We start from the raw sequence: 26,639 nt of genomic DNA, 5'->3' as shown, positions 1-26,639 counted from the left end.
TTGGCCTTCTGATTAGTAATCAAGGTTAATTAGAATTGTCATTTCCTAAAGTTAATGCTGGTCTTCCCCAATTCCTCTGTCCCGTTAAGAAATTAATAAATGTAATTTCTGTGAGCATCAAACGATAAATATTCCAGTCACATATTTTACCAACAAATTGAAATAAAATCAACGCATGTCTTAAAAGGAAAAACCAAACAATAATTCATTTGCATGACATCAATTGAAAGTGTCATTGTATTCCATACCTGTCAATCATTTCATTTTGGTCCCTATAAAAGGATATCATTCAGTTTCATTTTCCAGAGCTCAGAGGGAAGATAAGATGGTGGAAGTCCTGGTATTGGTCAGTCTCTTGATTCCGGTCAGTAGCTACTTGTTGTCTATAACGTAATTATTGGAGAGCGAATACCATATTACCATGCCTTAACCTTATTTCAATATAACGTAATACTAGAGGGTGAATATCATAATGTTATATCTTAGTAGGATTTCAATATAACGTAGTACTAGAGGGCGAATATCATAATGTCATATCTTAGCAGGATTTCAATATAACGTATTATTATATAGCTAATAAATAGTCTAATATAAAATCTGCGTAAAATCTAGAGAATGTTAGCTTTCAATATCCTGAGAATTTATTGAACGCTAACTTTACATTGCGTAAATTGTATGCGCCCGAAACATTCCGAGTATGAGCGTTCAATATTGACGTTACCGTAACGACGTAAACAAGCAAAAATGGCAGACGAAGGTCCTCCGAATTTGACAGAGCCGGTATTTGATATTTACTTAAGCATTATGTTTTACTGTACATAAATTATGATGTCCCCATTTACAAAATCAGTTTGCTTCATGCATTAATGACGGGTTAAATATTGAACAGTTAAGAAATGCATGCTGTTATTGCACACTGGCAATATTGATGAATTCTCGTCTATTTTGGAGTAGTTTGAGTGAAAATGGATATAACTTAACAACCAAATACTTTAGCTATATAATAAAAGGGTTATTGAACTTATATAGGTGAATATTGGCACTCGTTGGCTGTCAAAATGCACTCGCAAGCTCGTGCATTTTCACAGCCAACTCGTGCCAATATTCACCGATATAAGTTCAATAACCCTATAATATTGAAATCCTGCTAAGACATGACACTATGATATTCGCCCTCTAGCATTACGTTATATTGAAATCCTGCTAAGATATGACATTATGATATTCGCCCTCTAGTAATATAGGGTTATTGAACTTATATCGGTGAATATTGGCACGAGTTGGCTGTGAAGATGCACGAGCTTGCGAGTGCATTTTGACAGCCAACGAGTGCCAATATTCACCTATATAAGTTCAATAACCCTTTTATTATATAGCTAAAGTATTTAGTTGTAAAAATTATATCCCTTTTCACTCAAACTACTCCAAAATAGACGAGAATTCATTCATGTTGGCAGTGTGCAATAATAGTATGCATTTCTTAACTGTTCAATATTCAACCCGTCATTAATGCATGAAGCAAACTGATTTTGTAAATGGAGACATAATAATGTATGTACAGTAAAACATTTTGCTTAAGTAAATATCAAATACCGGCTCTGTCAGATTCGGAGGACCGTCGTCTGCCATTTTTGCTTGTTTACGTCGTTACGGTAACGTCAATATTGAACGCTCATACTCGGAATGTTTCGGTCGCATACAATTTACGCAATGCAAAGTTAGCGTTCAATAAATTCTCAGGATATTGAACGCTAACATTATCTAGATTTTACGCAGATTTTTTATCAGACTATTTATTAACTATATAATAAAACGTAATACTAGAGGGCGAATATCATATACATATACCCGGGGTAGGGGCGGAAGTGGGTATCCAAATAAAGTGAAATTTTCTGTGCTTTATATTAAATATATCTTCACTTAGGGCAGTTATGTTCATTTAAGAGTTCGTTGATATTTCCGTGTTTATATATATATATATATATTGTGGCCGAGTGGACTTACGCACTGGTTTGACAATCTTGCTAGGCGGTGGGTGCCGTACGTCGCTGGTTCGACCCCGGGCTGGGGCGAAAATTTTCAGTACCTAGTTGTGATTATTTAGTGCTTTATACATTAATTAATTGATTTTCACATGTATCGTTTAGATCCTAGGGGTAAACGTAAGGTTGGGTGTTATAATTGTTTGTTTGTGCTTTATATATATATATATATATATATATATATACATATAGTAAAATTATCACAAAGCCGCTGGAGTATACTGGACTAGTGTCTACAATTCTTCAGGATATCAATAGATATATCGAAACTCTGCAGTTCGTTGTATGTCTAAAACATGATATACAACTACGAAATGTTGTTTTTCTAGGCATTTAAAATTCTTGTAGTTTATTTTTCTAAAGATTTTTGCGTTCCAATACATGTAATTTTGTATCATATGAGTAAGTATAGCATGAGGTGTGCATTTAAAAAACTTCAGCAAGTGATAATAAACAAGATCAAGACATTGCATGTAATCGCTTGATATTCAATTCGATTATTACAGCGTGTGTGTATATAGTGCAAAATAATATTAAAAGAAAATGTTTTCTAGCTTTGAATATATTGTTGATTGGAACAATCAATATTGGAAGTTAATACCCATCGTTATCTCTAAAACGGCATTGTATCAATCTTTCGGAAGTTATTTTTATTTTGTGATGGAATTTGGAAGTTATAAAAAATTTCCTACTCCTTACCCCTAATGGAAAAAAAAGCATCTATCGCTTTTGGTTATATTGGTTCTGGGATACATGGAGCTATATAAAAATAAAGCTTTCAATTTTATAAACTTTTTTGCAAATAATTCATAATTATCAATCGTGTAATATTGTAGTATTTAAGCTTTAAACTAGAAATTATATTCATTCATACATTAGATGAAGGTCGTGATAAACAATTTTCTATGCCTTGATTGTATGCAAGACAGTATTGCATTTATCACGTTTGATTTACTGAATTATGCCCTAAAGGTCATTAGCAACAGGAAACTAAACCATAAAAATAAGCGAGGAAACCAATCGGCAAAACCCCTTAACTTGAAAAGGCTCTCAATGATTTCAAGAAACCACTTAATTTCTTTGTAAGGATGGAAGAAGATCATGTAATCTTTAACTTCGAACGGTTTCAAATTATTTATCATTAAATTCAGGGGAAGCTATTTTCATATTAAAAGAATTTTGGAATTTTCTTCAACACGTTAGAAGAGACAGTTGTGCATTTTCTTTTTTAGTTTTTTTTTTCCAATGTAAACGTTGGAGATTTAAGAAGGTGGTTCGTGGATATAGACTGAAATTCTGAATATTTATAGAACAGCCTACAAGTCTTACTTATTCAATCCTATAAGTAGCTCTGCGTGTAATATAAGTAGCTCTGCGTGTAATATATAAGTAGCTCTGCGTGTAATATAGAGAAAGGTAAAGCTGACGTGATCTCGTGATGAGCTTCTCTTAAACAGTGAAACAATATTGATAGTGAATTATCACACAATATCTCTGCTGAAATATTTACTTAGATGCATAAAAAACCTTAAGAAAACATGATAAACAGTATGGAACTCTCCGCTGTTCTGTACTAACGTGCTTACTTTATGTTCGTTCTTCGTTAACGTTCCGTTTACAATTTGATCATTTGATCATAATTAGTTCAACATTAGACACGATCTCCGTTTTTGTTGGATTGTATCGTTAGCGTTCCGTTTACTTTTCGATAATTTGCTCATCATTAGTTCAACTTTAGATCCGATCTTCCGAGAGGTCACGAGTTCGAGACCCACTCACGCCAATCCTAAGACGTAAATATAGATAGTGATTGCCCCTTCTGTTCAACAACATTAATCATAACTGTATAACTCCGCTTGGTATGCATACATATCCCCCTGACGGAACCTTTTCCTAAAACCAAGTTAATGTGATAATCCTAAAACTTCTAGAATTTACGGCTCAATACATGTATATTCATTGGCGATAAATTAATTTAAAACGGGCCAGAGACAAACAGCATTAGTGTCTTCGACAAAATCCAGCATTACCGCTTCGCTCAGAGAGTTTCATCGGACGTTCTACAGAGAATCACTACACACGGTTAATTTTGTTTCTATAATTCATGTACGAGTATATTGAAACGTAAGAAGTACTGCAATTGGTTTTTGTTGACATGATTTAAATAGTAAGGTTTGTTTAAAAATATACTGTATGAATTGGTTTAGGTCAGTTTCCGCTTGTTAAAAAAACCCCTTAAAAAACCCCCAAAACACGTTATGTACATTGACTAATTTGCTCAAAAATTAAAAAAAAGTAATGATATAGATGTTAATAAGCCATAAATAATTAATAATTTGTTACTTGCAGAGTACTATTCTCGGAATACCACAACATGGACCAGGTCAGACGACTGGACCCACGAATGGAAATCCCTACCTTAACTATTACCGCATGTTGTGGCAGTACTGGACTCTGTATAACCACGGTAGAATGAACATCAACAATGGACAGCGACAGCAGATAAACCCAGCTATGACCAACATGGGATTACATGGCACAATGGCCAACCGAGGCATGTCCAATCTAGCCCATGTTGACTACAACATCTTCAGCAAAAATAAGGACGACATCTATCCAGTTGGACATCACAAATACGAAGAGACCTATCCAAAAGAAAAGTATCCGAATAAAGATGTCTACTCCAAGCATCAAGACGAAGAATACACGTCAAGTCACTATGATACGCATCCCTCTAAATATCACAAAGATAAATATCACAAAGATAAATATCACAAAGATAAATACCCAATGGATTACAAACACGAAAAATATTCCAAGAATAAACATGTTGGTGATTATGGATGGGAGGACTACAAGCCAGGTCACAGACATGGTAAATATCCCAATGATAAATACCCAATGGATTACAAACACGAAAAATATTCCAAGAATAAACATGTTGGTGATTATGGATGGGAGGACTACAAGCCAGGTCACAGACATGGTAAATATCCCAATGATAAATACCCAATGGATTACAAACACGAAAAATATTCCAAGAATAAACATGTTGGTGATTATGGATGGGAGGACTACAAGCCAGGTCACAGACATGGTAAATATCCCAATGATAAATACCCAATGGATTACAAACACGAAAAATATTCCAAGAATAAACATGTTGGTGATTATGGATGGGAGGACTACAAGCCAGGTCACAGACATGGTAAATATCCCAATGATAAATACCCAATGGATTACAAACACGAAAAATATTCCAAGAATAAACATGTTGGTGATTATGGATGGGAGGACTACAAGCCAGGTCACAGACATGGTAAATATCCCAATGATAAATACCCCATCAAATACAAACACGACAAATATTCCAAGAATAAACATGTTGGTGATTATGGATGGGAGGACTACAAGCCAGGTCACATTCATGATAAATATCACAATGATAAATACCCAATAGATTACAAACACGACAAATATTCCAAGAATAAACATGTTGGTGATTATGGATGGGAGGACTACAAGCCAGGTCACAGACATGGTAAATATCCTCCTCATCACAAAGATAAGTACCCCATGAACTACATGTACGAAACACATTCCAAGAATAAACATGTTGGTGATTATGTAGTGGATAGCTACAAGCCAGGTCACAAGCATGATAAATATCCCTCTAAATATCCCAATGATAAATATCCCATCAGCTACAAACACGAAAAATATTCCAAGAATAAACATGTTGGTGATTATGGATGGGAGGACTACAAGCCAGGTCACAAACATGGTAAATATCCCAATTATCATCACAAAGATAAATATCCACATGGTTATCGGGATCAGAAATACAAACATCACCATTCAGACGGACATACAGATTATACTGCTGACTACCACGGTTTTAAATCCGGAAAGAAGGATCATATTTTTGACTTTGGATTGCCAATATCAGGCGCTAGAGAAGGGACCAGGGGAGTGGGTCCCGCAGGTTTGACAGGTGACGCTTTGGTCAATTTGGGTCTTCAGTCAAGTCTCACAAGACAGAGAAGCTTAGATCCAGAGTATAACCCAATACGTCCAAGAGGGGTCCATCGTTCACGTGCTGCAAGAGGGTTCCCTCGTTCACGTGCAGCAGGAGGATTGTTTGACTTTGGGCCATTTTCTGGACCATCAAGGAAACGACATCATAAGCACGACGATTATGAACATAAATATAACAAGAGAGAATACAAAACCAAGAAGACTGGACTCTATAACAACAAGAGAGAATACAAAACCGAGAAGACTGGACACTATAGCAAAAAGGGAAAGGGCAGTAAAAGGAAGACATATTAATGACAGTACGTGAAGGGAATAGCAATCCGACGAAAGGTAATTATATATTCAATAGCTTGTAGAATTTAACCAAATTAAATAAAACACAATTTCTCTGAAGTGATTTTGCCTGATATGAATAAAAATACGATTGATCGATTTAACAAGCATGTTATCATTGTAGATACGATGTTATCATTGAAGTTACGACTGGCTGATCGAACGTTGGGCAGTTTCTATGCAAAGGGGAATCATTTTGTAAAAGTATGACGCCATTGTTTCCTGTTTTGTTAATAAATTGTGTATGTATATGAATTTTATCACGGTGTTTTCCTCTATTTCATGCACAATATGTACTGGTTTTAACTTGATTAAACTGTCTAAACTGTAACACTCTGGCAATGAAATATATTTCCTGATCTTTGCATACTGCAATGGGACAAACACGTAGATGTACCAATAAATTATATGAAAATGATAAAAAAAAAAATAATTACGAATTTGACAAATTATCAATAGGTATTATACAAGTACTTATGTATTCAATGCAAGTGGAAATGTGATTTTTCTAATTCACATTTATGAAGGATTGACGTTTATGATTAATGCGCAATTGCGCGGGTAACATATTATCAGAGACATCACTGGTAAGGAGCGTTTGTTCACAATATGTAGTCCATTTCACGCCTCCTCCACACGTCCATCGCTCAATACCCCGCCCCCGTCTGACTATTCTTTCTGAACATCCATCTGTCCCATCACCATATTGTTGCTTTCTTTCTAAATTCAGCTGACAACCTTATGTGATCATTAATATTATCCGAGTCTGATATAAAAGCAATAAATAGGAATTTAGCTTGATTGGTTTTTTTAACAGATCAAATTAAATTTTAAAAATAATTTGCATCAAGTGTATAACATGTACAGCTTGATAAAAAATATGTAAATAGATCAAAACAATAATTCATATATATACGCAATGCACTTGATTTTATTTAGTCAAAGGATAATACAAGTACCAACTCGTCAATAATCGGTGTATGAAATAAAACGTTTAAAACTGTCAGAGACGGAACCGGAAGTTTCTGAAAAAAAAATAATTATTATTTAGCATTTGTTATTCTCGAATTCGAAAATGAGACTAAAATCGCCAATGTTCATTCATCTCATTCATCTTCAGTACTTATAGATACGATTAATTTCGGATCTATTCAGTGATTATGGATGACACAATTACTTTCTTGTAATGAGGTATATAATGTGATTGATATTGTGATTCCAGAAGTTTTGGTAAGTGTTGTATGTATACCTCACAATATCCGGACAGTTGTCCATCATGTTCTCAAACTCGACAAACGACAATGTTCCGTCATCATCTACATCTCCCTCATTATACATCTAAAATAAAACGACAATGTTCCATCATAATCTAAATCTCCCTCGTTATAATCTAATAATCAAAGGCCTGAAGGGCCTGAGAGTTAACTCGCTCTTCATTGTCAACTGGAAAAGGTAATCTTGAAGGAGCAAGATAGTAGTAATCAAGGATGACGAACATTGTGTGTGTGAGTTCGCATATGCACGCTTCTTTTAGCAGGATTTATACTTTAATGCATCATAACTGTAAGGTGACTAAATTTGACTAAGTCATGACCACTGCCATTTAAATTACATGTACATATCCAACAGGGATGTAAAAAGTAATTTCTAACTGATGATTGTGCTAAACAATCAATGATGTACAAATGCTAAGAATTGGAGGAAAATCATTATGTAGTCATATAGTACTTTATATCACAACAGAAAACCCTCAAATAAGCACAATGGTTGTAAGAAGAAACCATCCAACAAAAAAGTTTAGCAAATCAATTCCTTGAGCTTAAACTTTAGTCAATGTTACAATGACTATGCAGTTGACATCTGTAAGAAACATCGCTGTTTTTACTGTACTGACTGTCTGTGCTTATTTTGAGAGTTTATTCATCAACTAGTCATAAAATGCTACCATCAAAACAATAAAGAAAACAAGAAATGTTTGTAAAACAATACAAACATACAACAATACCCCCACTCCCAACGTGGTACAGAATTGTGAACGGTTATACACATGCATCATTGAATTGATAATAGTACCAAACTAATGCAAGTCAACATGTTGAGTGGATAATATCTTCTTATGTCCAGAATGGACTGACCTTTGAACATGTGACCTAAAATATATATGAGTCATAAAATATATATATTCCATAGGATGTACCAGTGTACCAAGTTTGGTGTCAGTCAAGCTACTGATTCTTGAAATATATGAGACAATATATTACTATGTCCAGTTTGACCCTTGATCTTTAACCATGTGACCTCAAAATCAATAGAGGTCATCTACTTCTTAAGATGTACCAGTGTTCCACGTTTGATGTCCGTCAACCAAAGGGTTCTCGAAATATTGAGTGGATAGTATATTCATATGTCCATTTTGACCCTTGACCTTTAACCATATGACCTTAGAATCATAAGGGGTCATCTACTCTTTATGATGTACCAGTGTACCAAGTTTGATGTCTGTCAAGCAAAGGGTCCTCAAGATATTGAATGGACAGTATATTCCTATGACGTCCAGAGTGGACTGACTTTTCACCTTTTGACCTAAAAATCAATAGGGGTCCTCTTCTACTCATAACCAACCAACATGTGAAATATCCTAACGATCAAGTGAATGGTTCCCAAGATATTGAGCGAACATGTGATCTGCCGACCGACAAGTGCAAAGTACCCCCCCCCCCCTCCTCTCTTCTTTGAAAGAGGGCATAAGTAATTTTTACAAAATCTCATATATATAGTCACATGAACTTAGAAATATGGCTGAATGGGTTTCCGTACTTCGGAAAAACATAAATACTGACTATCACATTGACATTAATGGCCTTCCATAATTCTAGAAAAAAACTGCAATCGGAATAATGCATTATGCTTATTAATTTACACTCGTATTTTACCAAATATAATACGCACTTTTTAATTATTTTTTTTTATGTGAAGGGACACATTATACATACCACTAAAGGTTTTTGACTTATTTTCTTTTAGTCAATGCAATGTGCACTTACAATGACGGTTTATCATATATAGATAAACCGTGTCATTTCATGCATATAGTAGTCTTATGGGTTATGAAAACCACGACAACTCTTGTAAGTAATTCCACATCAACCCCCCCCTTCTTTTTATTACGAACGACAGATATTATTAGTAGTCCCCCCCTTCTTATTACTTTCGGAGCATGCGCGTCATTTACTTCCTTTTCTGTCTCAGCATCCAACTTGGTACAGGCAAAAAATATCGAAAAATACAATCGTGCAAGATCGACGTTCTTTAAAAGAAATAAGTCATCAAATTCAACAGAAAAGATGCTGAGCGCAAAATCTCAACGGGCATCGAAATCAAGAAGCCCATACGCTACACAACCGGCATCCCGTGTGTTTTCAAAAAGTGTATTGGCCCGGGGGCGAACAAGCCATGATGTCGGACATGCGTCCACAGCGGGACAATCTACAAGGGTTACTCAGCCTCCATCTACCGCTTCATCATCGTCCGTGCGGACAACACAAATAGATGGGGAATCTCTTCAACAGTCGCTCGGTATCAACATTCCCTCTGTACCAGTGAATGCGATTCCTGTTGCTAATATCGTGCCCGACGCGGAGATGGCATCATCATCAGGGGCATCAATCAATCAAGGTATGGATGCTAATTTCGATATATGTACCCCTAGTCCATTTAACAGTGTGGCTTCTCCATTAGGAGCTCATGTCTCCCTGAATCTCAGAGAGAAAATTTGGAACAATGAATATGTGCATTTAAGTAAATTATTCCTGCAAGACCCCTGTTCAGAGAATCAAAACCAAATTGTTTTTGAAGGGGGTGTTTTCCTACTCAAACCTAAGATTAAGGAAAGAAAGATAGCAAATTTTTCTCAATGGCTGGATGCATTTTTCATCTATGCATCAATTTACCTACAAAAACACCCATTACAAGCCATTCCTCTTATAAGATACATCTCTACAATTAAAATGGGGGCGTCCAGCAATAATTTAGGTTGGTTGGAATTTCGTTTAAAGAAATCTGTTGACGCCTTCCTAAGTTGGGGATCAATTGATGCTGAGCTTTGGATGTTTTACATGCAGTCAGCACACTTTAACAAAACCCAGCAAATCACTCCAACCAACCATAAGTTTAATCTAAAATGTTATAATTTCAATTATGAGGGTTCTTTTCAGAAACAATATTGTAAATATATCCATCAGTGCATTAAATGTAATACACCCCACCCACCAATCAACTGTCATAAATTTAGTCAGTCTTCTCAAGCTCCCCGGAATCCCCAGGCTCGTTCAAATCCAAATAAATATGGTACCAATTTTTTCAGGAACCAGCAACAGCAAAATTCTGGACAACAAAATACCAGGTAGTTTGTGGTATAAGTTATGGGACATTGGATATTCTCCTATCAAAACTCAAAACTTGGATTTATTACTTAAAAATTATCCTTTCAAGCACATTGCAACAACTCTATCAAATGGTTTCAAGAATGGTTTTTCCTTACAATATTCAGGTTTAAGAAAAAAAAGTAGAAGTTAAGAACATTATTTCAGCTTAAGAACATGCTTTCGAACTCCAGCAAAAAATATCCAAAGAAGTTGACCTAGGTAGAGTTTTAGGCCCCTTCCCGTATCCCCCCATTTCAAATTTGAGATGTAATCCTATCGGTATTCTCCCTAAAAAACAAGGTGGGTGGCGAATGATTTCTAATTTGTCATATCCAATTGGTGATAGCATTAATGATCATATTGACGAACATTATTGTTCGGTGTCATATGCTACATTTGATGAAGCTGTATCATTAATTCAGGAGTTTGGAGTGGGTGCATTAATGGCCAAAATGGATATATCTAGTGCATTCAGGTTATTGCCAGTTTGTCCAGAAGATTTTTGCGTGTTAGGTTTCAAGTTTTTGAATTCATATTATATTGACAAATGTTTGCCAATGGGTTGTTCAATTTCGTGTTCATTATTCGAAATGTTCTTATCATTCATTCATTGGGAGTTGCAGCAAAGATCTAATTCAAGAGGAATAACTCACTATTTGGATGATTTTTTATTGATAGGAAAAGCAAACACCCAAGAATGTAGTTTGTTGATGTCACAATTGGTTGAGTTGGCTGAATTTTTAGGAATCCCACTAGCACCGGAAAAAACTCAAGGTCCGTGTACACGTCTTTGTTTTCTGGATATCAAGAACATTATTCATTCCTGATGAAAAGGTTAGTGAATTGTTGGAAAAAAATTTCCCTGGTCTTGCGTTGCAAAAAAGTTACTCTTAAAGAATTACAGTCATTAGCTGGTTCACTAGCATTTGTAGTCAAGGCTCTACCCTCGGGTAGAACATTTTGTGGGCGTATTTATGGTGCACTAGCAGGAGGAAAAAAACCTTTTCACTTCATTAGGATTTCAAATGAGATTAGAAAGGATTTAGAAATGTGGATAGAATTTTTGTCAAATTTTAATGGGTTGACAACTTTTTCATCTTTGTCTTGTCAGGATGATGACACATTTGAATTTTATACAGATAGTTCTGGTTCTAAGGGATGTGAAGTTATTTTCGGAAATGAATGGTGTTCATTGGCTTCGCCTTCACATTGGTCTGATCACATGATCAAAGAGATAACATTTTTGGAATTAGTTCCGATATTCTTAGGGATCCATATTTGGGCAGAACAACTCAAATCAAAGAAATTACTGCTGCATATTGACAACCTAGCATTAGTTCACGTCATCAACAAAAAATCGTAAAAAAGTAAAAACGTTATGGTTTTGCTTCGAGCTTTAGTCTTGCATACACTTCGTTTTAATATTCAGGTCAGAGCTACTCATGTGGCAGGAAAATACAACGATATAGCAGATGCTATTTTTCGTTTTCAGTGGGCAAGATTTCGACAGTTGGCGCCATCAGCAGCGAAGTTTCCTTCCCCAATTCCTACTCAATTTTGGGAAATCATTCAGCTACTATAGATCAGCTATTAGAAGCGAGCATATCTGAAAATTCAAGTAAAGTTTATAAACAAGGTATTCAGGCATTCATCAATTTTAGGATGCATGCTTCTCTTGATGATTTGTGGCCACCCCCTTTAGTTCATGTTGTAAATTTTATAGCCTTTATGAAAGAATCAGGTCTGACACAGCAAAGTGTTATATGAGTGGTTTAAGTAACGTGATCAACTTACATGGTTGGGAAAATCCAACTGAATGCTTTTTGGTTCGAAAGTTGATGGTTGGTTTTAAGAGAACTCGGGAAGTTGTGGATAATAGGCAACCCATTACATTATCTTTGCTTACACAAATAATCAAAATCATTCCTGTGTTGACTTACTCTTCGTATGAATCCCAATTATTCCAGTCAGCATTCCTTCTTGCATTTTTCGCTTTTTTTGAGGGTGAGTGAAGTAGTGTCATTGGGAACAAATCATATTCAAATATTTGAAGACCAAATCTGTGTTTTAATTCAGTGTTCCAAAACTGACCAGTTTGGGAAGGGTAATTCCGTTAGAATAATGAAAAATCTAAATTCTTTGGTGTTGTTTGAAATGTTATAACAATTTACTGATCTCCGTCGAAGCATTCAAGGGAAGTAGTTGTTTGCACATTACAATGCTAAGCCCTTAACTCAATATCAATTTTCATGTATGCTACATAAATCACAGAAATTTCTAGATATACCTAGCAATTCCTACAAATCTCATTCGTTTCGTATTGGTGGGGCAACTTATTTGTACCTCAGGGGTTTTTCAGAACTACAGATTAAACAAATGGGTAGATGGAATTCATCTGCCTTTAAATCCTATATTTGACCATAAATTTCAATTTCACATAAACATTTTCAGACTCTGTGTGGATCATTGGTTCATCAATTGTTCACTGGGCACAGCAATATGCAGAAAACACCAATCAGTTAGACCTTGGTTTGAAGCAGTTTGCTATTATATGGAATGGTAAAAGGGGGATGGTTTGGGAGAATTTGTCTTCAGTTGTTGCAAGAATGTCGAAATCTCATAGCCCTCCATCTATTTTGATTCTACATTGTGGAGGTAATAACATAGGCGATCCTCAAAATACCCTTAAAGGCATCCAAAAATTTATGAAACTTGCGTTAGCACAATTAGGTAAAGATCTGCCAAATACACTAATTGTGTGGTCCTATATTTTACCTCGCGGCAATTGGAGAAAGTCATTGTCAAATTTTGAAGGTGAAAAAGCAAAAAAGAGAATTAATAGTGCAATTGCAACTTTTGTTCTAAACCAACTTCATGGTGCCTCCATTAAATACCCTGATATTCAGGTATCTTACAAGAGGCTATTTAGAATGGATAGGGTACACTTGTCAGATCTAGGAAATAGTATTCTCATCAACTCTTGGGAAAATGCTATCGTGCAATTCGTCACTACATCTACTCGAACTTATCCTTGAATGAATTTTTACATATACTGGCGAGTCATGGTCAGTTTTCAGAAATTGTCATCTATATCTATCTTAAATTTATATACATCGTGCCAGTTATTTTGGTATATCTGGCACATGTGCATTATGACATTCATGTGCATATTAAATCTGGGTATCAATTGGTGTACATAGAAGCTATGATATATATATCTATATCTATTTGGCTGACATTGTGTACATGGTACATACAAGCTAAAAAATTATATATCTAGTGAATGCAAAATTGCCGCCTTGTAGTATTGGCGGATGGTTCCCATGACTGAGTCCTGGGATCCATTTGGCAAAATTTTGAGTAAAATATTGTCTCCGGTGTGTACTGTCTTTTCCAGGCTCATCGGATAAAGATAATATATTTTGTTTCATAATTGTGTATTTTACATCTGATATATGCTGTCATATTTACTTCCTTTTCTGTCTCAGCATCCAACTTTGGTACAGGCAAAAAAATATCCCTCCCTCCCAATCCCATAATAATTGTAGATCTTTTTTTTCGGCTTGTGTTTTTTCTTTTACAGCGTCATGGCCATGGAAAGCGATGTATGCTCATTGCAACATAAATTAAATGGAATGTGTCGTTGGACGGCGTTAATGGAACAGTGAATAACTTGGCAGTGTTCATTAACTATCGACTGGAATTTGTGACGTATAATTTTGATTAAAATATTGTCTCCGGTGTGTACTGTCTTTTCCAGGCTCATCGGATAAAGATAATATTTTATTTCATAATTGTGTATTTTACATCTGATATATGCTGCCATATTGTATGTTCGGCGCATTATATGTATCTATAAACATGTAGCATATCTTATCTGATGCACATGTATCATATTTGTCCACAGCTCTGTCAGTATCTGTTATATTGCAATTTTGATTACAGTGTAAACGGCCATGACAATATCGCCAAACAAATACAATTTTATTTTTATCACAAATAATTAGGTCAGAAATCTGTATCAATTTTTGTCTGTTGTCTGTTTACTCTGTAATTTGCTAATTATTTAGAACTTAGGTCCTGAAATAATTTTTCGCTGCGTTGTTTACCTACATGTATCTAAAAGCGTAAAACATTTTTTTTTTAAATACTGGTATGTAGAGTGTATAAGGACAAGATTGCCGTTTTCTTAAAAACAAATTTGTTGCACTGTATACAAATTCTAGTGCATGCTATTTTGAGAACCTGCATTATTTCCACAAAGAAATCTCGTGAAGCTAAATGAGTAAATGCGATTGTACACACGAACAATGGTATTTCCACAATTTACAGCAGGGGCGGGTCCAGGAATTACGGTTACGGGAGGCGCCACTTTATGAGGCAGTGGGTCCTTGGCGAAGCCCTCGTGGGGGTCCAGGGGGCGAAGCCCCCGAAAGCTCCTGGATTTTACAGATTTTATGGGGCTTGAAATATTTCTCCTATTTAGTCATTTGTACTATTTTCTATCATTTTAATAAGGTTAAATTAATAAAATGACCCAAATTTTAAGGGTTTTTGGAAAAAATTAAGTTCTCCCAATAAAGTGATTCAAGGAATCAAAAGATTTTATAATTTATTTCTCCGGGAGTGGAAGAAATTATTGCTTCTTTTATCGTTTAGTACATTTTCCTAAACAAGATACCGCGATTTACCTTAAATTTGAAAATTTTAGGGTGGGCGCGCGACGGTTGCGACCCCCTCTAAATCCGCCACTGTACACGCCCCAAAACTTGGCAAAAGGGGATGCGTATTAAATATATTCGGCAAAATACGGTAATCACCGTAAATGTGATTATCTATATCTGACTGTAGAAAAAATAACAAACTGAACGTGCGTTACTCGTATCACCCCGGTAGATTCCCACAGAAATAGTCACATGGTTTTAACTTTGACACACTTTCGAAGAGGCCTCGACGGGGAGTCTGATCGGTCCTAATATACCAATACCATTTTCAAATATTTACTATGCTTTTCCAACTTAAGAAAGCGAGATATTACTTTCTTTCCTCTAAAATATTTACTTACAAGTTATTTGTTTCATGTTTACGAATCTATTTTTGTAGTTGATATATTTATACACACGTACGTCGCATGTAAAAAAAAAAAAAAAAAAAAAAAAAAAAAATGTACAATCGCCTGTTGCTTACATCTTGTATTCATGCGCACTATGTTTAGTTTCTTTCAGGGCCGTAAATTAACCTTCAATTTGGAGGAGGCAGGAAATTAGGCGGGGGTCTGGGGGCCGCCCAGGCCCCCAAACGCTGAGCACATTTTGTGCACACTGAACACGTTTCGTGCAAAATCCTTGATTCTAGGGCCTTCTAAGATGTTACTTGACTAACTCATTCTAAAAGAAAGATTTGGAATGCTTTTTAAGGGAGGTATCATGTTCTTAGTTATTGGAAACAACATAAATTCTAATGAACTTTAAATTTTAATTTTTTTTGGCTCAAAAGTTGGAGGAGGCAGCTGCCTCCTCCGCCTCCATGTAATTTACGGCCCTGTTTTTAAACGTATTGAGGGGACTCATTTAAATTACATTGTTATAAGAATGTCAACATACATGTATGATATGTCTTCAAAATTTAATGAAGCTGTTCAAAGAGCAAATGAACAATATTTCAAGATCTTTGTGCGCGGGATTTTTTTGCTGTCGGTGTAAGAATGTGCCTCACGTGAATTTCACGTGAAATGCTGTTCACGTGAAATTCACATAAACCTTTCACGTGAAATTCACGTAAATTTCATGTGAATTTCACGTGAAAAGTGATTCACGTAAAATTCACGTTAATATGTCCAAATGAATTTCACGTGAATCACTTTTCACATGAAATTCACGTTAAAATATTCACATGAATTTCACGTGAACAGCAATTCACATGAAATTCACGTTAAATTTTTCACATGAATTTCACGTGAAAAGCATTCTATCACTTTTCACATTAGTTCCTTGCGAAAATTTTAATGTGATTTGATTTTCGCAAGGAAATAATGTGAACGTTGATTCACGTGAATTTCACGTGAAAAGATTCACACGAATTTCACGTGAAATTTCTTCATGTGAAATTCACACGAACAATTTCACACGAATTTCACGTGAAAAGCTATTCACGTTAAAAATTTCACAAGAAAAGCGATTAAAGTGAAATATTCACACAAATACATAAAATTAAGGTAAAATATAAAACGATATGGAGATTCGGCAATTCAAAAGTTAGAGTACATTTATAAAATATAGGCAAACGACCAATAAAAGTAGATTCTGCTCACGCCTCCCTCTCCTCATTTATTTGCGAAATTATTAACTTGCATTGTAGTTCTGTACGTAGTATGATTACATGTACTTTCCACACCTGATTTCTCTCATTTCCCATTATTTTTTCTCTTAAGAATTAAAATATAAATTAAATCTCCCATCATCATAGATATTAATGAAAGCATATTTTCCATCTACTTGAAGAATCACTATATTGATAGAGTTAAAATATACAACTTCAAAACCACGAAATTTTCTAAACATGGAAAATTACTATTTTACAGTAAAATCAGAAAGAACTATGAATTAAAACTAATAAAACCATTTGAAATTTCCATTTGTGAGAGTAGTACGTTTTAAATAGCTAAGAATATTTGCCCACCCTTTAGAAATTGAAACTGGTGAATATTCAAAACCATGCATTCCAAAAGATTGTTGTTTTTGTCAGTTTTGTAAAACTACTGAAGATGAGTTAAATTTTTTATCTCGCTGTTTTATGATGTTAGTAACAGGCTACTTGTCGGAGTGCACTTGGGCTGTTTACATACATGTGATTTGAGGGTAGCATTGTGCAGGTGGGAAAAAATGCCATGATATTGTTTTCCGCTGTCGGTAGTTTGGCATCAATTTTAATTAACCTCCCTCCCCATCCTTATTAGATACATCGAGAATAATTACCGGTGTGATACCTTGGAAGCTGGTGTATGCATAAAGTTAGACCTACTGGAAATTGCTGATACAAGCATGTAGAAATGGAAATTTTCTATCAGCCGTATTCACTATCCCGAATTCGTAGATCGTCAATCAAAAGGAAAACACAGCATGGAAAATACTTTCCCAAAAACTACCTGCACGTTTTTTCATACGAGATCAAAGTACAGTTCCATGCCAGTTGCGATGCCCAAATACCAAATCGAGCTGCAAAACTAAGCATTGCACTGTTATAGAAGACAGGCCTGTATCATTAATCATTACATGTCTCGGGTTTTCTCGTTCTAAAAATAGTTGGCTGCGACAGAAATATTCCAACATCACAACTTCCGTTCGTTATAGTCCGAAATGAGAAGTGGCGAGGTTAAAACGATGAAATTGAGCGATGTGAAGTAATTATTGCGCACCAAATACCGATACATTTAATCCACGAATCATCAGTAGATTTAGAACGACCGTTCTTTTCAGTTGGTATGTGCATTATTGGTGTTTTTTCGATAGGATTTCTCAGCGAGGTGTAGATTTTTTCAACATGTCGCTGGCTGAGTTGCACACCTTGTTCATATATTATGATCGGTGATATGACATTTTTAAAAACGGTTTCTATGCGAGATTTGTGTATTCCATTGAAATATATAAACTTTGAAGTTACATATTTTATCAAAAATACGTCCGGAATACCCAAGGAATTGAACATTTAAAAATACAAGAAGGGGGGTACCGGAAGTCCTGTCCACAAGCACCTGTGCTCCGGAGTTCTGAGTTATCTCATGTACGAGTTAACGATACAGACCTCCGGTGTTCTGAGTTATTTCATGCACGAGTTAACGATACAGACCTCCGGAGTTCTGAGTTATCTAACTGAGAGACAAACAGCCAGCGACCACGGGTTCACTTGACAAGTGAATAAGCAAGTGACCTAGCATCCACCTAGTCAGGTGGCAAATTGATAGGGCAAGTAATTAAAGGATTTATTTTGTAAATATCATTGGTGTTACTATAATTTATCACACTAGGCAAGTGTTTGGCATATCTGTTTCTCACATAATCACCAGTGTGAGATTGACTTTACCCATGTGAGACAGCCATGTGAGATTTTTCTGTCTCACACTGCTGCGACGTCATTTGATTGTGACGTCATATATTTTCTATGATTTACGTTACACGGTGAAGATTTACGTTACACGGTGAAGTAAAAATATTTTGCATTGTTATCTTTGAATTTTAATTTATATAGCTTTCTGGCGGACAACCTTAGGTTTTTTAGTTTACACTTACAGTGTAAACCATTTTCGGGTATGCTCTTTCTGCCTATCTAATTAGTTTTGGCATCGAAGTTCAAATGAGGATTTTGATAATTTAGAATTTTCTCAAAGCTCCTAAATTTATACACTAAACTGTAGGTAAAATGTGAGAAAAATAATCCTTCATTATTTACTCGTGTGGGATAGGGAAATTCCACCTCTGGAACAAGATTCGCTGTCTAGGACTCGGCAAAGCCTCGTCCTAGACTGCGAATCTTGTCCCCTCGGTGGAATTTCCCTATCCCACACTCGTACTTATGAAGGATTCTATTAATATCATATACCTAGTAGTGTATCAGCCCTGATACACCTATCTTGGCTAAGGTGAGACAGCTGCAAGTAGGTAGGGCTGTCTCGCCCTAAGGGCCGAGATATATAGAATATCACACTCTAATGTTGATCTCGGACCTGGGATTGGCCCCGAGAGTTGATATCGGCCCGAGCCCGTAGGGCGAGGGCCGAGATCACTCGGTATTGACCCAAACATAAATACATGGTATACTGTACAACGATATTTGACTATTTCATTCCTTCACTGAGTTTACTTTAATGGATATGTTTCCAGTACTATTGGCATTGTGAAACATGCTAAAGTCTGGGTTTTGTAGCTTTATTCCATTGCTGGTCACGGTAATTGGATGATTAATTATGGACCTCATGTGGTCTAGAATATTAACTGAACTGCTTGGCTGAGAAACCCGTCATATCTATCGCTGTGTTGTTCATGTACATGCATATTCTATTAAGCAGCTCCTAGGGGCTTGCTAATTGATACTAAAATTGGAAATAAGTGAATTATTTTTATTTCTTTTTTCGGATTTACCAACTCGCCCGTTTTCAATATTTCATATAATTTGTAAGAGTTGTAGAACTTTGTTTACGTGGCGTCATCGTATGAACGTCTGATGCTGCTATTTCTTTGCTAAAGGGAATGTTACCTTATACTGAAGTAAGTTGGGTTTTTTTCCACCGTTTCCCATCTGCTTAGCATCTATAAGTCGTTGAAATACGTCGGAAGATAATGGTTCTGCTTTTCTCGTTTTATTGCCAAGTCCTCGGGATTTTAGATTTCAGAAATCGTTTTAAAACAGTTTTCTACATCAAAATTGCCGTAAATTAACATTTTATCTCCATTAGGACCGGGAATTTCTGAAAATGCTTCAGAATCACCCTCCATAATCCTCCTACTGTTTTCTGTCGCCTAGAACGTTGATTGTTTTGAAATGAAGTTAAACGTGTTATTGTTCTAAATAGACAGTTGTTACTTGAGACAGAGATATCTCGGCCCTTAGGTCGAGACAGCCCTACCTACTTGCAGCTGTCTCACCTTAGCCAAGATAGGTGTATCAGGGCTGATACACTACTAGGTATATGATATATCTCTGTCTCGGCCCGTTGTCAAGGGGCTGTCTCGCCCTCAAATTTCAAATGGCTATTTCTTCTTTAATCTTTTAAAATCTAACATAACTACATGAAAAAATGATGTTAGACACAATTTTTTTCAAATATAATACTTTCTTCCACGACAAAATTTAATTTAAGCAGAAAAATTAAATAAAAACGTTTTCAAAAACAGCGCTAAATTGTAGCGAGTATCTAAGCAAAGGAGGGTAACCCAAGTAACAATTGTTTATTTAGAACATAGCACGTTTAACTTCATTTCAAAACAATCAACGTTCTAGGCGACAGAAAACAGTAGGAGGATTATGGAGGGTGATACTAAAGCATTATTAGAAATTCCCGGTCCTAATGGAGATCAAAATGTTAATTTATGGTAATTTTGATGTAGAAAATTAAAACGATTTCTGAAATCTAAAATCCCGAGGACTTGGCAATAAAACGATAAAAGCAGAACCAATATCTTCCGACGTTTTTCAACTACTTATAGATGCTAAACAGATGGGAAACGGTAAAAAAAAAACTTACTTCAGTATAAGGTAACATTCCCTAAGCAAATAAATAGCAGCATCAGATCTGTAAACATTCCCGTTCATACGATGACGCCACGTAAACAAAGTTCTACAACTCTTACAAATTACATGAAATAATGAAAACGGGCGAGTTTGGTAAATCCGAAAAAAGAAATAAAAATAATTCACTTATTTCCTATTTTAGTATTCATTAGCAAGCCCCTAGGAGCTGCTTAATAGTATATACATGTACATGAACAGCACAGCGATAGATATGACGAGTTTCTCAGCCAAGCAGTTCAAAAACGTTCAGATTCTAGACCACATGAGGGGATGTCCATGATTAATCATCCAATTATTGTGACCAGCAGTGGAATAAAGCTACAAAACCCAGACTTTAGCATGTTTCATAATGCCAATAGTACTGGAAACATAACCATTAAAGTAAACTCACTGAAGGAATGAAATAGTCAAATATCGTTGTACAGTATACCATGTATTTATGTTTGGGTCAATACCCCCCCCCCTCCCAATTTTTAAAAAAATGTTTATCAACTTGTTGTGTTTTAGGTATATGATATAAACAATATCACACTCTAATGTTGATCTCAGACCTGGGATTGCCCCTCGAGCCAATCCCAGGTCCGAGATCAACATTAGAGTGTGATATTCTATATATATTTTGCATTCATTATTGTTTAGCAATGTAAGACCCGGGCAAACCGAGTACCATCCCAACCACGTATGCCTTTTATGTCGCCCTGTTAGATGTTTCGATGTTTCGCACCTGTCTGTTAGATGTGTCGATGTGTCGCACCTGTCTGTTAGATGTTTCGCACCTGTCTGTTAGATGTTTCGGTGTTTCGCACCTGTCTGTTAGATGTTTCGCACCTGTCTGTTAGATGTTTCGGTGTTTCGCACCTGTCTGTTAGATGTTTAGATGTTTCGGTGTTTCGCACCTGTCTGTTAGATGTTTCGCACCTGTCTGTTAGATGTTTCGCACCTGTCTGTTAGATGTTTCGATGTTTCGCACCTGTCTGTTGTAGATGTTTCGATGTTTCGCACCTGTCTGTTGGTCAGTTGGTATACGTAGTGTTGTCCACCTAATATATTTTGGAACCTTTCCTTGATACAAAAACATACCTCTTCCGCGGAGAGAGACAGGGGAGGGAGGTGAGAGCAGAAAGAAGCAGGGATGGGATAAAGGAGATAAACATCTAGATGAATAAATAAAATGTTTACACTGTTCCGCAAGAAATACTGTATACGTGCGTACATCCTCCCTGATATGTATACGTACATACATCCTCCCTGATCTGTATACATACTCACATCCTCCCTGATCTGTATACATACTCACATCCTCTCTGATCTGTATATGTACTCACATCCTCCCTGATATGTATACGTGTACGTATTCACATCCTCCCTGATATGTATACGTAGGTACATCCTCCCTGATCTGTATACGTGTACGTACTCACATCCTCCCTGATCTGTATACATACTCACATCCTCCCTGATCTGTATATGTACTCACATCCTCCCTGATCTGTATATGTATTCACATCCTCCCTGATCTGTATACGTACTCACATCCTCCCTGATCTGTATACGTGTACGTACTCACATCCTCCCTGATCTGTATACGTGTACGTATTCACATCCTCCCTGATATGTATACGTAGGTACATCCTCCCTGATCTGTATAAATACTTACATCCTCTCTGATCTGTATACATACTCACATCCTCCCTGATCTATGTACATACGCACATCCTCCCTGATCTGTATACATGTACGTACTGATTTGTACTTAGTTCCTTAACATAGTACTTACATACTAGTACACACAGGACTGTACATCCTCCTTGTGAAGCACGTACATCCTCCCTGAATTGTACTCGAGCTCTCTGAGCTGCACTTAGATTCTCCATGAACTGTACTCACATTCTCTATAAGCTGTACTCATATTCTCCATGAGCTGTACTCACATTCTCTATGAGCTGTACTCATATTCTCCATGAGCTGTACTCACATTCTCTATGAGCTGTACTCACATTCTCTATGAGCTGTACTCACATTCTCCATGAGCTGTACTCACATTCTCCATGAGCTGTACTCACATTCTCTATGAGCTGTACTCACATTCTCTATGAGCTGTACTCACATTCTCTATGAGCTGTACTCACATTCTCCATGAGCTGTACCCACATTCTCTATGAGTTGTACCCACATTCTCTATGAGCTGTACTCACATTCTCTATGAGCTGTACTCACATTCTCCATGAGTTGTACTCACATTCTCTATGAGCTGATACATGTCGGTCTCTTTAAGTTTCTCCTCTCCTGTCAGTAAACTTATGACTGTCCTAATGTCTTCCCAGCCCAAATAGCCGTCTTCATCAAAATCTGCATTTTGTTAATAAAAAGATATTTCAAAATCATGACATTATTCAAGAAAGATTCCTGAAGTACAAAACAACACGCCCTTTTTAATACCTGAAAGAATTCAACTGTTTATTTAAAGTTTTGTGTAATAATCATTGTGATTTACAGTATAAATTTGATATGTGGGTCCGGGTAATGTGTGTGATTACTATTTGTGGCTTATGAAAAATAAATTGTACTTTATTTTACTTTACTTTATGTTAAAGTTATGAATGTTTTCGTAACCTACATCAATTGATCAGTACACGTTTTAGTTATTTGTTTGGGAAAGGGGTATTCTTGAATTGAAAAAACATGTTGCACTTGAATCAACCCGCCATATCCTTAAATCATCATGGTAAGGTTTTACCTTAAGTGGAAATGTATCAGATGTTATAAGGATTCAATCATTGAACTGTGTTTTTAAAACAGGTGTACAGTCTTGTACCATACCGTGACAAAGTGAAAGTATATACGCTGATTGCGTCCGATATTCATTTACGTATATATGCAATAGTGGTGGGTTTATCTAATTGATAAATCTACACGAATGCACATCTAATATTTCAAATACGGAACTTTCGGGATGTGCCAGAACGACCGATTAGAATTGACATTTTATACACAGTGGTCACGTGATAGTAACCAATTGTAGGGCAAAGTTGACATTGATTGTTTACTTAGTTGTCATTCTCTACCCAGAGTTCCGTGCGCTACTCACGCTACAACGCTCGGTCAACAACTTTTTACAGAAATCTGGTAAAAGTTTCTAATATCCAACATTTATGTTTTGGACTAAATATTTAGTCATATTATGAAATGCTATTGGTGCTATTAAATTGATACTTACAATAAATTGTATAAAATCGTCGTTTTCTGATCCTAAATTTGGAACTATTTCGTAATATGCGCATGAATGTAGGGTATTCATGTGTTAATGTAAAGATGGAATCAAAAGTAAGAAAGATTGTAAAAATACGATAAAACTTGTAAAACAAGCATTTTGAAAGCACTTTACTTGTCCCCGACCGGCGACCCCATTAATTGACGACCGTACTTAATATTCGAGGAAATGTACATAATATGTTGTTTGACTTTGAACTGTGACCTGATACATTTGTAACAAGTCACTATGTTTGCCAGTGTCGAATTAATTTAATGTTTTGTTATTCATACAACAAAATATATGGGGGAAATATTTAAATAATCGTGCAAATGAGACCCAAAACAACACACCGATATAACATTCATATTTATTATTATAAAGGATTTCAAAAACATTGCTTACTATCAACTGTTTGAAGTCCGATTTCAAATACCCGCGACTGCAGGAATGCGGTAAATTGAGAACTGCCGACGTATCAGACTTCACTCACTGACTACACCAAAATGCTCGTGTAATTAACAGATTTGATATATTTTTTTCATTTCTTTTGTGATTAATGAACTTGAAATTTCGAATCAGTGAATCAACGATCAAAATCAGCGATCGACGCTCGTCGACTGCCATTATTCAGACGTCCTACTAATTTTTACCACATTTCCATCGGATCACAATCCCGACGAATAAAAACGAAAAATATGAAAATTAATTTCTTTAAAACTTGTCCATCAAACGTTACGAAATTCGAACTTGGTCTGTGGCAAACACTCGGAAACTACGCAGACAGTTTCAAATGAATCCACACACAACGGGAAAAGTCTGGAAAACCAGTGTGCGACAGACTTGCAGACAGAGGGACAGATGGAGAAGAAAGTTATCGTCCCCTTTGGTTTACAAAGTGTAGGTGACTAATAAGAGACAAGCAGCTAAATGGTAAAAATGTACTTAACAAAGTGTCAGTGGGCTATGAAAAGAGCCTGATGTATCACCTGTAGCCAGAAGAAAACGAGAATGGCTGTTTTTATCAGGCGATTATATTATCACGCAGGGGTCAAAACATGTTAGTTACACCCCTCTTTCGATCCAGTTCGCCTCCCCAATGTCAGATACTTGCCGATGCCCCTGTCACGTGATTCCAAGCGATGACGGAGGTGTATGTGAAGCTTGCATAACGCGCCCTCTGGTGAGAAAATGTTAAGTTGTTATTGTAAACTGGAATAAATTACGTTCAACACGCGATAAAAGTCAAAGTGAATCCGTATCTCGAAAGTCCCGTATTGAAAAGTATTTGAATCCCCATTACACTGTATATTGAAATGTATATTGAAATGTGTTTTATATCCACAGACAGTGCTGCGTACATAATTCAAATGCAAATTCTAAAAGGTTTGAAACAAAACTTGTAGGACATTTGAGCAGTCGCGTTCAATCAGGGGTAGAGCGTTTTCTTCGTAACCGGGAGATGTGAATTTGAGGCCCGCTAACCGGGAGGTGTGAGTTAGAAGCCCACTTACCAGGAGGTGTGAGTTAGAAGCCCACTTACCAGGAGGTGTGAGTTAGAGGCCCGCTAACCGGGAGGTGTGAGTTAGAGGCCCGCTAACCGGAGGTGTGAGTTAGACGTCCGCTTACCGGGAGATGTGAATTCGAGGCCCACTTTCCGGGAGGTGTGAGTTAGAGGTCCGCTCGTACCATGAACTCATCAAACTTTAGACGTAAACAGATTCTGATTGCTCCTTCGCCAAAAGGTGAGGATGATCTTTAAAAATGACGTCTCGTGTCGCGACAGGCGTTGGCACGTTAAAGAATCCTCACTGCTACGGTCGTAAGCATAGATCTTGTGCTTCACCTACAACTGGTGACGTCTCAATATGAGTGAAAAATTCTTAATTATCTATAGATTCGGTTTAACTGGCTAGTTAATAAATTTTGAACATCATTTACCAAATCTTTCATAACTAAGACGGTTTCCTATCTATTAACAAAATAATATGTGCATGTTCGCTAACGAGAAAATGAAAATGAACACCTCAGTAACATGTATTTTAATTATGTAGCGGTCTACCTAGCTGCAAATATTGGGACCGATCAGAGAGCGAAGTCATTAGAAGTTTTGAGTTTTCGGGTCGTATGGGGCTTTAATGAATATTTGAAGGTATATTAGGATTTTTTTATATATTAAATCTATATGATCCGATGTTAATGCATTGTACATAATTACTTTAAAAGCAGATTAAACAGTTTTTAAAGTTATTAAATTTCCCTTAATTA

The 26,639-nt window shown here is 36.2% G+C and overlaps 2 protein-coding genes across 2 annotated transcripts in view; one reads left to right on the top strand and one right to left on the bottom strand.

Moving 5' to 3' along the window:
* Nucleotides 1-293: 293 nt before the first annotated feature.
* LOC125661601 (uncharacterized) lies at nucleotides 294-6,673 on the top strand. Its single transcript, XM_048893663.2, has 3 exons — nucleotides 294-364; nucleotides 4,392-6,410; nucleotides 6,538-6,673. The coding sequence occupies exons 1-2, from the start codon at nucleotides 326-328 to the stop codon at nucleotides 6,372-6,374; spliced, it is 2,022 nt and encodes a 673-aa protein (XP_048749620.2). The 5' UTR covers nucleotides 294-325; the 3' UTR covers nucleotides 6,375-6,410; nucleotides 6,538-6,673.
* A 653-nt stretch (nucleotides 6,674-7,326) lies between these two features.
* LOC125661602 (calcium and integrin-binding protein 1-like) overlaps nucleotides 7,327-26,639 on the bottom strand; it is a 28,163-nt gene continuing 8,850 nt past the window's right edge. The window contains exons 5-7 of the mRNA XM_048893668.2: nucleotides 23,361-23,470; nucleotides 7,663-7,751; nucleotides 7,327-7,438 (exon numbers count right to left, since the gene is read on the bottom strand). Of these exons, the coding sequence (XP_048749625.1) occupies nucleotides 7,417-7,438; nucleotides 7,663-7,751; nucleotides 23,361-23,470 (221 nt within the window). The 3' untranslated portion in view covers nucleotides 7,327-7,416. The remainder of the gene's footprint in view (nucleotides 7,439-7,662; nucleotides 7,752-23,360; nucleotides 23,471-26,639) is intronic.

The sequence above is a fragment of the Ostrea edulis genome, chromosome 8 (genome assembly GCF_947568905.1).
Source record: "Ostrea edulis chromosome 8, xbOstEdul1.1, whole genome shotgun sequence".
In the NCBI taxonomy this organism is placed as follows: domain Eukaryota; kingdom Metazoa; phylum Mollusca; class Bivalvia; order Ostreida; family Ostreidae; genus Ostrea; species Ostrea edulis.
The sequence above is the reverse complement of the archived record's forward strand: the minus strand, read 5'-3'. Positions and strand labels throughout refer to the sequence as shown.

What these genes read in the sequence shown, in the direction of transcription:
- LOC125661601 (XM_048893663.2), top strand. Translation starts at nt 326, where the DNA reads ATGGTGGAAGTCCTGGTATTGGTCAGTCTCTTGATTCCG. An exon ending in TGGTCAGTCTCTTGATTCCG is followed by an intron (nt 365 to 4,391) that starts GTCAGTAGCTAC and finishes TGTTACTTGCAG; the next exon opens with AGTACTATTCTCGGAATACC.